The 11894-nt window shown below is 56.1% G+C and overlaps 3 protein-coding genes across 3 annotated transcripts in view; 1 reads left to right on the top strand and 2 right to left on the bottom strand.

Annotated features, from left to right (window-relative positions):
• The window catches only part of GUITHDRAFT_109922 (hypothetical protein), a gene marked incomplete at both ends in the record, with an annotated part of 8195 nt that extends 2710 nt beyond the window's left edge, over positions 1-5485 (bottom strand). Inside the window, 18 exons of the mRNA XM_005831062.1 lie at positions 29-67; positions 181-283; positions 483-858; positions 908-1202; positions 1398-1490; positions 1955-2125; positions 2549-2626; positions 2790-3570; positions 3619-3686; positions 3738-3891; positions 3936-3976; positions 4208-4396; positions 4446-4518; positions 4563-4753; positions 4803-4851; positions 4902-5045; positions 5111-5235; positions 5282-5485. Of these exons, the coding sequence (XP_005831119.1) occupies positions 29-67; positions 181-283; positions 483-858; positions 908-1202; positions 1398-1490; positions 1955-2125; positions 2549-2626; positions 2790-3570; positions 3619-3686; positions 3738-3891; positions 3936-3976; positions 4208-4396; positions 4446-4518; positions 4563-4753; positions 4803-4851; positions 4902-5045; positions 5111-5235; positions 5282-5485 (3174 nt within the window). The remainder of the gene's footprint in view (positions 1-28; positions 68-180; positions 284-482; positions 859-907; positions 1203-1397; positions 1491-1954; positions 2126-2548; positions 2627-2789; positions 3571-3618; positions 3687-3737; positions 3892-3935; positions 3977-4207; positions 4397-4445; positions 4519-4562; positions 4754-4802; positions 4852-4901; positions 5046-5110; positions 5236-5281) is intronic.
• Positions 5486-7192: 1707 nt separating this feature from the next.
• GUITHDRAFT_139983 (hypothetical protein) lies at positions 7193-7945 on the bottom strand (the record flags this gene model as incomplete). Its single annotated transcript, XM_005831061.1, has 3 exons — positions 7193-7573; positions 7630-7775; positions 7828-7945. 3 exons carry the CDS (start codon positions 7943-7945, stop codon positions 7193-7195), a joined length of 645 nt encoding a protein of 214 aa, XP_005831118.1.
• Positions 7946-9470: 1525 nt separating this feature from the next.
• GUITHDRAFT_109920 (hypothetical protein) lies at positions 9471-11506 on the top strand (the record flags this gene model as incomplete). The annotated part of the gene is made up of 18 exons (XM_005831060.1): positions 9471-9518; positions 9583-9677; positions 9731-9785; positions 9833-9909; positions 9962-10013; positions 10058-10114; positions 10169-10221; positions 10272-10326; positions 10381-10464; positions 10515-10577; positions 10630-10673; positions 10728-10768; positions 10815-10872; positions 10927-10977; positions 11029-11070; positions 11120-11204; positions 11257-11365; positions 11412-11506. The coding sequence occupies 18 exons, from the start codon at positions 9471-9473 to the stop codon at positions 11504-11506; spliced, it is 1164 nt and encodes a 387-aa protein (XP_005831117.1).
• Between the last annotated feature and the right edge of the window lie 388 nt (positions 11507-11894).

The following is an 11894-nucleotide window of genomic DNA, read 5'->3' as shown; positions in this document are numbered from 1 at the left end:
GGGAGGGAGGGAGGGAGAGAAAATCAACCATCTTCTGCGACTTGGAGACTTCATGATCAAAACTGATCTGCTCGCAAAATCAAATATCTCCCTCTCTCCTCTTCCTTCCTCCTCCTCCCCCTCCGCATCATCATCATCATCGTCGTCGTCGTCATCATCATCATCATCACCTTCCCCTACCTCGCTGATCGTCTGATAGAGAGCCAGGCAGCTCAAGACAATTCGGAGCAGAGAAGGCTCGTGGAATATGTGGTCGTCGATCGACAAGATCGTCAATACATCCCTGTGAAAGCACTGAGCGGCTCCCCTCCCTCTTGTTCTCCTCCCTCCTCCCCCTCTCCCTCCCTCCTCCTCCTCCTTCTCCCTCCCTCCTCCCGCTCCTCCCTTTCTCAATGCATCGCATCATATCCCCTTTCTCCCCCTTCTCTCCTCTACCTTTCCCGGCCCCCTGCTCCTCCTGCTTCTCCTCGCCCTCGTCCTACCTTGACAGCGACTCGTGAAAGGAGAGCAGGGAGAACTCAAACGCTTCTCCTCCGCTCAGCCCGCTCGTGTTGATGTCGAACACCCTCCCTGTCAACCTGCCCAGCTCGGGAGCCCCCCAACCCCAGCACTTCCATCCCATGAAGAGGCTGTCCGAGCTGATGGACGCGTCCTCCTCGCAGGCCACGAGGGACTTGTAGTGAAGGAGGGAGTAGGAGGTCTTGGCGACGATGGGGCAGGGATGTCGAGCAAGCAGCCGATCCCACAGGGCCTCGAAGAGGGGAGCGATGACGCTGGGGGAGGGCTGGGCTGACTGGTCTGTGCTGCCCGACACCTGCTGGACGAGCATGCGAGGGAGGAGGATCATGAGGAGGAGGCCTGAGCTCGGAGTCAGCAGGAGGAGGAGCAGGGAAAGAGCGCGAGCGACCTGCGAACTGCTCCAGCTCGCCGTCAGGCAGGCGCGAGAGGACGTCGAGGATGAGGAGGCAGGCCTGAGGGTTGCTGGAGTAGTTGAGGAAGGCGTTCCTTGCCCTGCGGTGGTCGAGAGGGAAGGGAAGGGGGGGAGAAGGAGTGAGGAGCGAGGAGGCAGGAGCGGAAGAAGAGGAAGAGGAGGTGGTGGAAGAGGAGCAGGACTTGAGTGCGTCCTGAAGCGTCGGGTCGGTTCCCACAGAGGCGATGGAGCGATGAGAGTCGAGGAGGACCTCGGGGAACTGCTCAACAACCTGCGGGAAAAGGTGAGAAGAGGAGGAGGGGAGGGGGGGGTGGAGAAGAGCGGAATACGCGGGAGGAGGCGAGGGCGGAGAGGGAAGGGGAGGATAAGGAGGAGGAGAAGGAGAAGGAGCAGGAGGAGAAGAAGGAGGAGAAAGAAGAGAAGGAGGAGAAGGAGGAGGAGAGGAGGCGGCAGGAAGGGTCCTCACCATCTGCAGGAACTGCGGCTGGATGGCCTGATACCCTCCCTGCTCGATCTCTTGCAGGTAGACCTTGAGAGGCAGCATGGCCACCATCGCTTCCTGTTGGCAAGTCACTCCTCCTCCTCCTCCTCCTCCCTCATCCTTCCTCCTCCTCCTCCTCATCATCATCATCATCTTCTTCTTCATCATCATCATCATCATCGTCTTCTTCATCATCATCATCATCAACAACAACAACAACAACATATGTAGTCTTATTCTTCCTCTGCTTCTCCTTCCCCTCCCCGCCTCCTGAAGCATGCCCTACCATCTCCGGTCCGATCGCTCCTCTTTCATCTTGCATTCTGCGCACGTTGGTAAGGGGGCGAGAAGGCGAGAAGGCGAGGATGACGAGAAAGAAGAAAGCTGGGGGAGGAGGACAAAGAGGGCTAGGAGGACGAACAGGACGGGTGAAAAGGGGAGGGAGAGAAGGAAGAGGGGGGAAAGGGGGAGCAAGAGCTGTAAAACCTTCGAATAGCCATGGATCGAGGAGGAAGTTGCCTGCGGCGCGTTCCTGACTCCACCTGCTTGGAGATCCATTGCGACCTCCTGCTCAGGAGGTAGTAGGCAGCGAGGATCGCTCCTGTGGACTTGCTCTTGCTCTGGTCCGAGCTGGACATCTCCCTTCCCTCTAGCAACTCTGACTCGCGCGCTTCCAGCAGGCTCTTGAGAGCAGGGAGAGGGAGTCCCACAACCTGCGAGGAAAGGAGGTGAGCGAGAACAAGTGAGGGAGAGGAGGGGAGGACGGGGGGGAGAATACAAGTCTAGATCCAAGAAGAGGACCAGGACAAGTGGGACTAGGAGCAGGACGACAAAGGGGGCATTAAGAATGGAAACGAGATGCTAAAGGAGGATGACGAGGACAAGGACGAGGACAAGGACAAGGACGAGGACAAGGACGAGGACAAGGACGAGGACGAGGACGAGGACAGTCGAGGACAAGGACGAGGATGAGGACGAGGTCGAGGTCGAGATCGAGGTCAGTGGAGGACAAGGATGAGGACGAGGAGGAGGGCAGGCCCTTGCCTTGGATCGCTCCATGCATGCCATCTTTGCAGATTCTTCGAGTAGCTGAAGGAGAAATGAGAAGGAGGAGCAAGAGACTTTCGGCGTCTCACCTGCGGGAGGACGTTGGGAAGGGGGAACGGCGCGTTTCCCATCACGTGCAGCAGCCATCGGTTGAACCTTTCCCCGTCCTGGAGGGGAAGAGGTAAGAAAGAATAGCAGCCGAGGGTTAACGGGACAGGAAGAACAGCAGCAGATAAGGAGGAACAGCAGCAGGAACGAAACGACAGCAGCAGACGGCAAGGAGTCAGGAAAACCAGCAGGGGGATCAACGGGAGACTTTCAGCTGCCCACCTGGACTGAGGATATCAACTTGCCGTCGCGCGCAAGCGAGTAGACGCATTGGATCCTCGCGCTCTCCCTCATGCTCGACTCCTTCAGGGGGGAGACGCCGCCTGGTCCGCTGCTCCCCTCCACCGAGCTCTCGTACCCCAGGACAGCTCTTGACAGCTGCTTGACGTCCGTCCCCTCCGCAATCATGTCCGCAAGTTTGTTCAACGACTCGCCCTGCACGTGGCACGACAGGCCCGTCGCAGTTCGCACCAGCTCCCCCACCGCCACCAGATCCCTCGTCACGAACAAGCTTAGCAAGATCGTCACGTCGTCGACCTCTCCACACTCTGTGGCACCCCCTAACCCTACCCCTACCCCTGCTGCTGCTGTTGGTGCTGCTGCTGTCCCCCCTCCTCCCTGCGATCCCGGCTCGACCGCCATTTGCGTGGAGTTCACGGCCTCGTTGCCATCCTGTACCCCCCCAGAGCTTCCCAGCGACTCCCCAGCTGAAGCTGCCGTCGGAGAAGCGAGGGGAGACGACCTCGTGGACGAATCTGCCTTGGGCACAGCTGGAGCCGAGCTAGCGTTCCACAGGCTCTTGATGGACGCAGTCACCACGTGCTGGGGGATCACTGACTTGAGCCGGGGCCAGAGGATCAGCGCGCAGAAGGCGAGGAGCCTTTCCTCCCCGCTGAAAATCCTCCCCGCTCCCTTGCCCTCTGCTCCTTCTGCCTCCTGGAAACCCCCAGCTCGACCCCGGCAGAGGATGTAAAACAGGCCCGCCTGCGCTTTGGCGACGTTGCTGCAGGACTACGGTCAGCAACCCTAGTGTCCTTCCTTCCCTCCTTACCCATGCACTGGCAGCGCAGAGCTCCCAAGAACCTCCTGCAAGCTTGGCTGCATGGAGCCAAGAGCGATCTGAGACGACGCTAGTCAGGAGGCAGCGGCAGCAAGCGAGGGATCGCCCACCATGGCGCAGTAGAGCTTGAGGAGGCCGGCGGCCCCATGATCCCCCAGAACCTCAACATCCTCGTCGCAGTCAGCCATGACGGTCGCAGATTTCCTCCCGTCAGAGCTCTGGTCCGGGCTGTGGATGCCGAGGTCGCTAGAGGGCGTGCTGCTGCTGCAAGAAGAGTGAGGAGCTTGAGGGCAGCTGGGAACGAGGACCTGGTAACCGTTGAAAGCGAGTTGGACATTGCGCTCAAAAGCTGTCAGGAACCAAGCCCAGTCAAGCCCAGTCAGGGTAGCAGAGGTGAGAAGAAGAGGAGGGGACAGGAGGAGGGGAAGGGAGCGGAGAAAGGGAGGGGTAGAGAAGCAGGGAGAAGAAGGGGGAGAGAGGATGAAGCAGGAGGAAGGGAAGGGAGCGGAGGGAAGCCCTAGAGAAGAGATAGAAGAGAGGATGGAGCTGGAGATAAGGTAAGGGAGGAGGCAGGGAGAACCTTGTAGACCGCAAGCTGGCCTGGGGAGCCGTTGGAGCTCTTCACTGCGACTGCATCCGTGGAAAGAGTTGAGTGGATGTACTCCCATAGCCACTCGTGCCCGTGCGTGTGGCTGAGGAGGAAGGCAAGAGAGTCCTTGACCATGAGTACCGTAATCGACATCACAAGTTCAGGGAGGACAGTGGCATTCTGTGAAAACGGATGAGGAGCTTTCTCCCGCTGCGTCATAAATGCTCACCATCAGCTCTTGTCGTACTCTCCGCGCATTCGCAAGTGATAGGCTGGCCACATGCTCCAACACCCTGGACCACCTGCGGCGCTTTAGTAAGCAGAGATCAGCCAGAGGGCTGAGAACCATTGCGAGTCGGGGTCGGGTGCAGAGTCTTGCTTGTTGGACAGTGGAGCCTGCGGTTTGGGCTGACTGTTCCTTGCAAAATAACGGCTGGACCCTTGAGAGATCTGATCGATAAGCGACGAAACGATGCCCTCCACACTTGAAGGACAGTTGGAGACGACGGACTTGACTAGAACAAGCCTGTCGTCAACCTGACGTGACAACATCAAAGACAGCTGAACGGCCGAGAAATCTGCTCACCTGCCGTAGAGCTTTCACGACGGACTCCACGTTAAAGAATAATGAACATCTGCAGGATCAAGTCATTCAATGACTTCAAGACAGCAGGCGAGGCGGAACCTGTACAAGGCGAATGGCAGCATGAGCTTGAGGTCTTCTTGGATAGCCTCCTTTGAGAGGAGCATACTTCGAAGATCCGGAGCCTTATGTGTGAAGTCTTCTTTGACCAGCCGCGCTAGCTCTGAGACCAGGATCTGCATGCGCCTGAGAGCAAGCAGGTTGGAAAATCAGTGACATCCCAAGCAGGAAAGCATCGAGACTTGACTGACCGAGAGTCGTTGCTGCATTCATACTCAGTGACTAGACCATGCCCGAGGGTCTGTGCCAGATTCTCCTCCTCAACATCCATGGTGCTTGTTTCGGCAGCTTGCTCAGTTGTCGACGAGCCGATCAACTAGCTTCATCATCACAACATACATACATCAACTAACCTGCCTTACCCTCTTGACCTCCAGCATCTGCGACTTGACAGGCTGGAGCAGCTCGTGCCACTTCAACAATGCATAAGACCGGCACTTGTCCGCGTCCTTGTATCGCTGGAGCTTCGTCACCAGCCCAGGAAATGGTCCTTCATCCTGACACACCATGGCGTCACCGCTGGGACACTGCGACTCGAGCACGCTACACCTGCGGCCGGAGCTCATGCGCCAGGGCGATCCGGGAAAGAAGAGGAAGGTACGGGTAGAGGTCATCTGCCGTCACATCCTTGATGTCAGCACACAAGCCCTTCCCAGTGTCGGATCGCAGACGCACCGCTGTCAGTCAGGGCCGATAGTTGCCCTGCCCGGATCACTTCCCAGATTTGGCTGCAGTTGTCAGCGTAAAGCGAACTTTGGCCATCGATGTCCATTTCACAAGAAGATCATGAAAGCAGGCTAAAGCAGAACGCCCGGCAAAGGCTGTAGAATAGAAAGGCAAAGGCAGATGTCAGCAAAGTTCCTTGCGATAGAGCGCTACCAATGCTCCTCTAGTACAATTCTTGCTAATGCTGCCCACAACCACCGTCCCTCAAAGAGTACTTTTCGCCTCTCGGTACATATTGAGTGGACGACTACTTCACCCTCCTTGTCCGTCAATCGCATACAGTCGAAGGGGACAAAAACTGAAGTCTGGTTCAAGGTAGGGACAGGTATCCCTCCCTCCTACAGGAATCGACATCAAGTCCTCCCCTTCCTTGCTACTTACACAGCATCCTACTCTCTCTACCAGAAATCACCTAGAATCCACCCATTCTCTCTCCTTTTCCTCCTCCATCATCCCTCCCTTGCTCTTCCTGCTGCCTAACTCCTGCTTTTCCCTTCTGCAGCATTTTCTCCCCTCTCTTCCCGACCCCTCAACATTTAACCCCACCCCACAATGTACCACCCCAAACATTCCCATCGTGTACCCACTTTTTTCAAGCTTAGATCCGCTCTTTCTTATTACCCTACCCCCTCTCCAACTATCGTAACCTTCGTGATGGGCCGCCTCAAAATACTAACTAGTAACGCCGCCGGGCCCGGCCCGGGCCCCCGGGCCCGGGCCCGTGATCGGACCGTACTCCGACCGTGGCCCAGTGACAGTGATCGGACTCGGGGGTCCACTCAGCGGCCGTGTTCGAAAATCACTTCTCCTGTGAGGATAAACCTGGATACTCTACTTCTGTGTGAATCTGCTGAAAAGGACCCCTCTGGAGGTCTTTGTTGCCGCTGAGGAACAGTGACGGTGTACCCGTGGTTGCTTACTAAGTAACAAGCGGAACTGGACACCGGGATGAATCTAACCGTAAGTTGTGGAGTTCAACCCGTTGGAAGCAGCCTTGCTGGCCTGCGAAGTGCTGAAGGAATGTTCAACATCTAAAGAGAGAAGCTTGTCAACTTCCAAGGACAGAACACCCCTACTTCCCTCAGCCGCCAAGAGACGGTACTTCTGTCTCCTTCGAAACTATTAAAGGGTCATCCTAGTCAGTACTAGCTGGTGATCTTCCCCTTTCGTGTGTGTGCCACGTCTGTTTCTGCCTCGCCAGTGCGTGTTGGCTTGTTGTGTTTGTTTTGTTCGTTGTGTCAGAATAAAGAGAGATAGGTCTCTTTCTGTCAGACTGCTTTCTTCTTAGTAGAGAAATTCCAGCGCAAGCTGTTGTTGAGCTACGCTGAAGGTTCATCCTGTAAAGCCTCGGGGTGTGACAACACATGCCGTTACCTTTTTCAGGTTTTATGAGGAATCGCTTTGTTGCCGATCAGAGTTGGACTTGGTTTATTATGACTCGATGATTCTACCCCGCTCAAATGCAGACAACCTCTGCTTCCTCGCGAAGTTGCATCAGCGGTCAAGCAGAACCCGGCAGGAAACCAGCCACGGACCTTCTCTTGCTACTACATGCCAGTGCTGCTCTTCACCACACCCACAGCTGCAACCAAGAGAACCAGGGGCAGGGATGCGAAGCTGTATGCTGAAGGGCTTGCGCTCTTAGTCGGGCTGGTGGTGCTCGTGGTGCTCGCCACGCTGAGAGAGTCGATGCAGCCTGCCGCATCGCTGCATTCACCGCTTGTCTTCGAATTAGCGATCATTGTGTCTAGCATGCCGTTGGCGTCCACGCACATCTCGCCATACAATTTCTTCCTGTAGCTGCAGCACAGAGGGGCCTTGAATGTTGAGGTAGTTGACGTGCACTGCGCGTCAGTCCTGCAGCCTACTGCGATGTTGTTGGCAATTGACAGAGTGCAATAAGGGTCGCAAGTCGTGGCTTTCCTTGTCTGTCAACAACCATTCAAGGCCATTCGTCATCGCACTTCTGCGACATGTGTCTTACCAGGAATCCACAGCTCGAGTCTATCATGGCCAAGCAGGCAGTAGTGTTTGCTGCGATGGTTGCCGAAGATAATGCCTTGACAGTAGTGTCGGCGGTTGCCTGTGATTCGCAGCTCCCAAAGGTCACCGTCATCTTCGCGCAGCTCGCTGATCGCATACTCATGTCACGAGGACGACCAAGGCAGCTGGCAATGCTCACCTGGGGTGATATCCTGGGTAGCGAGGTAGCATTTGCTTGCAGCATTGCATGTAGAGAGGAGGAGGAGGACAAGGAGAAGGAGGATGGGGATGCGAGGGAGGGCCAGGACGGTGGACATGCTCGCGGAGAGGCTCCCCGATCAATCTGTTTGTAAATCCCCTCGTCCTGCTCAACTTAGTCCTAGGGAGCTATGGGAGCAGATAGGACCACAGGTCCCCCAAGAGAAGTTAACTTCCAAGGAGGGGGTTACGAAACGAGGCCGCATGATACTAGTGTACTATTATGCTAGGACCACAGGCCCTAGCTGGGCAACTTCAAGTAGGACCACCGTCGCCGCATCCGTGAAAATTCAATGATTAAGTAAAAATTAGTACCACTCATACAACACTGATCGGACCGTGCCGCCTTCGGAAAGCCGGGGCGGCCGCTGGCGGGCCAGCGGCCGCCGGCGCCGGGCCTGTCACTGTACGGTCGGGGCCAGAGGCATCCACTCGCCGGAGCCGCATGATGCGGCTCAGCGGCTGGCACCCCGCCGGGCCCGGGTCCGGCCAGTGACTCGGTGACTCTCTGCTCCGGCGCGCGACCGGCGGGCCCGGGGGGCAGGCGCTGAGCGGCACCGGTGCGCGCACTCCGAGGCTCAGGATTTTTAAGCGCCGAAGCTGATTCAACTTCAGTTCAACCAGCCTAGTAGGCCCTGAGGGCCGGCCGCCGGGCCGCCGGAGGCTGACAGTGCCGGCTGACGGTACGGTCACGGGCCCAGTATCATCGGCCTGCATCCTTTCAGAGCGGTCTGCTAGTAGAATGATTGAGGGCTACTAGCCTGTAAGGCTGATTGTCATCCTCGCATTGATACTCGGATCATAGCCTAGTAGTATGATCTTGCAAGCAGCCGGCCGGGCCCGGCCCCGGGCCGGCCGGGCGGCCCGGCCGCCGGGCTGCCGCAGTGAGTGCCACACTCAGGTGAACGGGCCGTGGGCAACAGGCCGGGCTCCGAGGCCGCTCACTGGTGGCAGCTGCGGCTCGACTCAGTCAGTCGGACTCGAGCCTTAACGGCCCAGTACTAGTACAGCCGGCCAGTTGCCAAGTTGAACTTGGGTGCCGCCGCCCGGGAGCCGGAGTTCCTGCAAACCTCATTTAATTTTGATGTTGAAGGACCACACCCACAGTCCCGGGCGAACAGAGGCAAGGGCACACGGTACAAATCTAAAAAAAAGTCAAACGAGCGTACCAGAACATTGTTTTTTATGAGAGTGTCGACAAATCTGTTCTCCCACCGCTCCATGGCAATAGCCGTCTCTTCGCCGCGATGGGGGATGGGCGGGAGGGCGACGGGAGGGCGGCACTGAGACGGGGCAGAGGAGGAGCCACAGTTGAGAACAGGGAAGGAGAGATGCAGAGAAGAGGGGAAGAGTGATGGAATGCGTTGATGGTGACGAGCAGTCTACATGGAGCAGCGCAGTGCGTTTCAGTGGCTGTTGTGCACGATGATGAGATCAAGTAGGATGATGTGTGCGGTAGAGGAGAGAGGGCATGACTTGGTTCTAGTGTAGCTGAAAGACTGGCAACAGCCTTCTAAGCGGTGTGCAAGCAGATTGATTGTTCGGATGGATTAACACAGCAATCAACACAAAGTGTAATCAACCATGGCTATAAGGATCAACGCGTTCATCGTTACCCTTGCAACCGTACAGGTTCTCCTCGAAGCACTCTTCGCAGTCGCCATGGCTCCTGTTTGCCTGACGCCTCGTGTTTTAGATTCTTCTCATCGTTGCTTACTCTATCTTGACCTTCCACGACGGCTATGGCGATCAACAGAAACTTGACACGGCGCGTCAAAAGCAATTGGACTTGTAGCGCTTCTTCCATTCTACTCTGCCTCCTTCTTCCTCATTGCTCCTCTCAGGGAAGCTTCACTAAGGGAACCTACTCCAGCGCCTCAAGAATATCAATATGGACAGGTCAGCTCGGACGGACATTCCCACGTTCACTGAAGTCACTTTTTTAGCCCGATCTTTCTTTCATGTTCGATCTGAACATGTACTCATACATGGGGATGTGTCTTACAATGACATACTTGCGCAAGTGATTCATCTCAACTGCAGAGAAAGTTTAAGATGCCTTGACCTGTTGCCAGATACGCATATACTTCGCTGGGAATGTCGTTCCTCATGGGTTGCCTGGCTCAGGTGAAGTCTGAGTTCAAATCTTCTTACTCCTCACTTTCCACCAGGAATGGTGCGGGTTGTTGCTGCAGTGGATACCCCTCGCACATTGCTCTTACCTCCAGGTTGACGACTCACCCTGGCTCACTTCTTGGAGTTGACTTTGGTCTGCTGTACAGCAAACATTCAAGCAGGTTGGTTGTCCGTATGGTGATAATCCAGACATTTCTCAGTAAGAAGAGAGCGAATTCCTCCTCCCACACACTCATGACTTCCTGTCAGGTTCGAAAACAACCTGCGGGCACTGGCTTGCACGTGCAATTCTTTCTCGGACAAGGTCAGTACATGAGACTCGAAAGCTCCTCATGGTTGAAACAACTTTGCCGTACAGATCGCTTTGGAGATTTCAGACTTCATCAAAGCGCAGTATGGAGTCGTCGCAGTCCTCATCTCATATGGCGCTCTCCTTGGAAAGGTAAAGGGCTCTGCCGTTCTTTTTGTCATCTTTGCTAATATTCCATGTAGGTGAATCCCCTGCAAATGATGATCATCGTTATCATGAACTCTGCCGCCTACTGCGGCAACAAGGTTTTCATCGTCACTTACCTTTGCCCGCAACATCTGTAACGTCTCATGGTAGTTCCTATGCGTCGATTACCGCGGCGGAGTCGATGGAACTGGAAGGTGAAGGCAACGAACCGCCTGGTTTCTAGCATCTGAGCGCGCTTGTGCATTCAGTTTGTACACTACTCATATCTTCGGAGCTGCCTTCGGACTAGGTACCTGAGGGTCTTTCTTGCGTGTCCGTTCCTGATTCACCTGCAGGATGCTCTGTGCTTGTCTCAGGCCACAGGCCGCACGAGAATCCTGATAACGCGCCAAGGTGACTTGAATTCCCACAGCAGGGTAAAGAATCCAATGACGCGCGCGCTTGAAGGTATCAGAGCAACAACTACGCTATCCTAGGCTCTCTCTTCATGTTTGTAACGTGAGCTCGACCCTCGCGCTCTCGTTGGTCGCTAACAGCCGACCATGGCAGCTACCCGTCGTTCAACTGCTTCTGGGCCCCTGCTGAGCTGAGGTGAATCACGTTGTCACGTCCCACAAACATGGACTGAGAGGATGGGAAGGATGTACGTGGCTACCAACACGTTCATGGCCCTCATTGCCGGATGTTTCTTCTCCTTCATATGGGCCAACTTCATCTACCCCGAGGTTTTCCTCCCCTCCTCTCCTCGCTACCATGCAGCTCAATCGTCTCCCTCAGGGCCCGTCGGTCATGCATCTTCAAGACGGAGTGCTGGCTGCGGGAGTTGCGGCGTCTACCCCCGCCTGCATGTTCATCCCTCCCCTTCTCATGATGATCGTAGGAGCAGGTGCCCCCCGTGACCCCGAGGCTGTTGCATGTAACGCCTGCAACAGGAGGGACCCTGATAGCCACCCTATCGTTCCGCTTCATCCAGCCGTTGATCGAGGACCAGGACACGCAGGCAAAGACTCTGCCTGCTGCTTCCTAGCACATCCTGACATCCCGACAGGGAGTCACGAGCTTGCACTTGTTCCCTGGCCTATGGGGAGCCATCGTGATGGAAGTCGGTGAGTTCCTCTTTCATCCCTTCTTCTTCTTCTTCTCCTCCTCCTCCCCCTCCTCCTCCTCCTCCTCCTCCTGCCTCTGATCTCTCGCCTCAGTCTGCATCGTCGGGATAGACAACTCTTGGGTCACCCTCAACAATTCTCACATGCTCCGTGACATCATGCCCCACTATGGGGAGCAGTGGACGTCCAGCGCAACGCAGGTTCCCCTCCCCTTTCCTTTCTCCTCTCCCCTCTTTTCCCATTCTCTTCTCCATCTTTCGCTCGCTCCCTCCCTCATCACCTCCACCTCCCTTCTTTTCCCTCCCCCCC

This window comes from Guillardia theta, assembly GCF_000315625.1.
Source record: "Guillardia theta CCMP2712 unplaced genomic scaffold GUITHscaffold_42, whole genome shotgun sequence".
In the NCBI taxonomy this organism is placed as follows: domain Eukaryota; class Cryptophyceae; order Pyrenomonadales; family Geminigeraceae; genus Guillardia; species Guillardia theta.
Note: the sequence above shows the minus strand (reverse complement) of the source record. Positions and strands in the feature narration are given on the sequence as shown.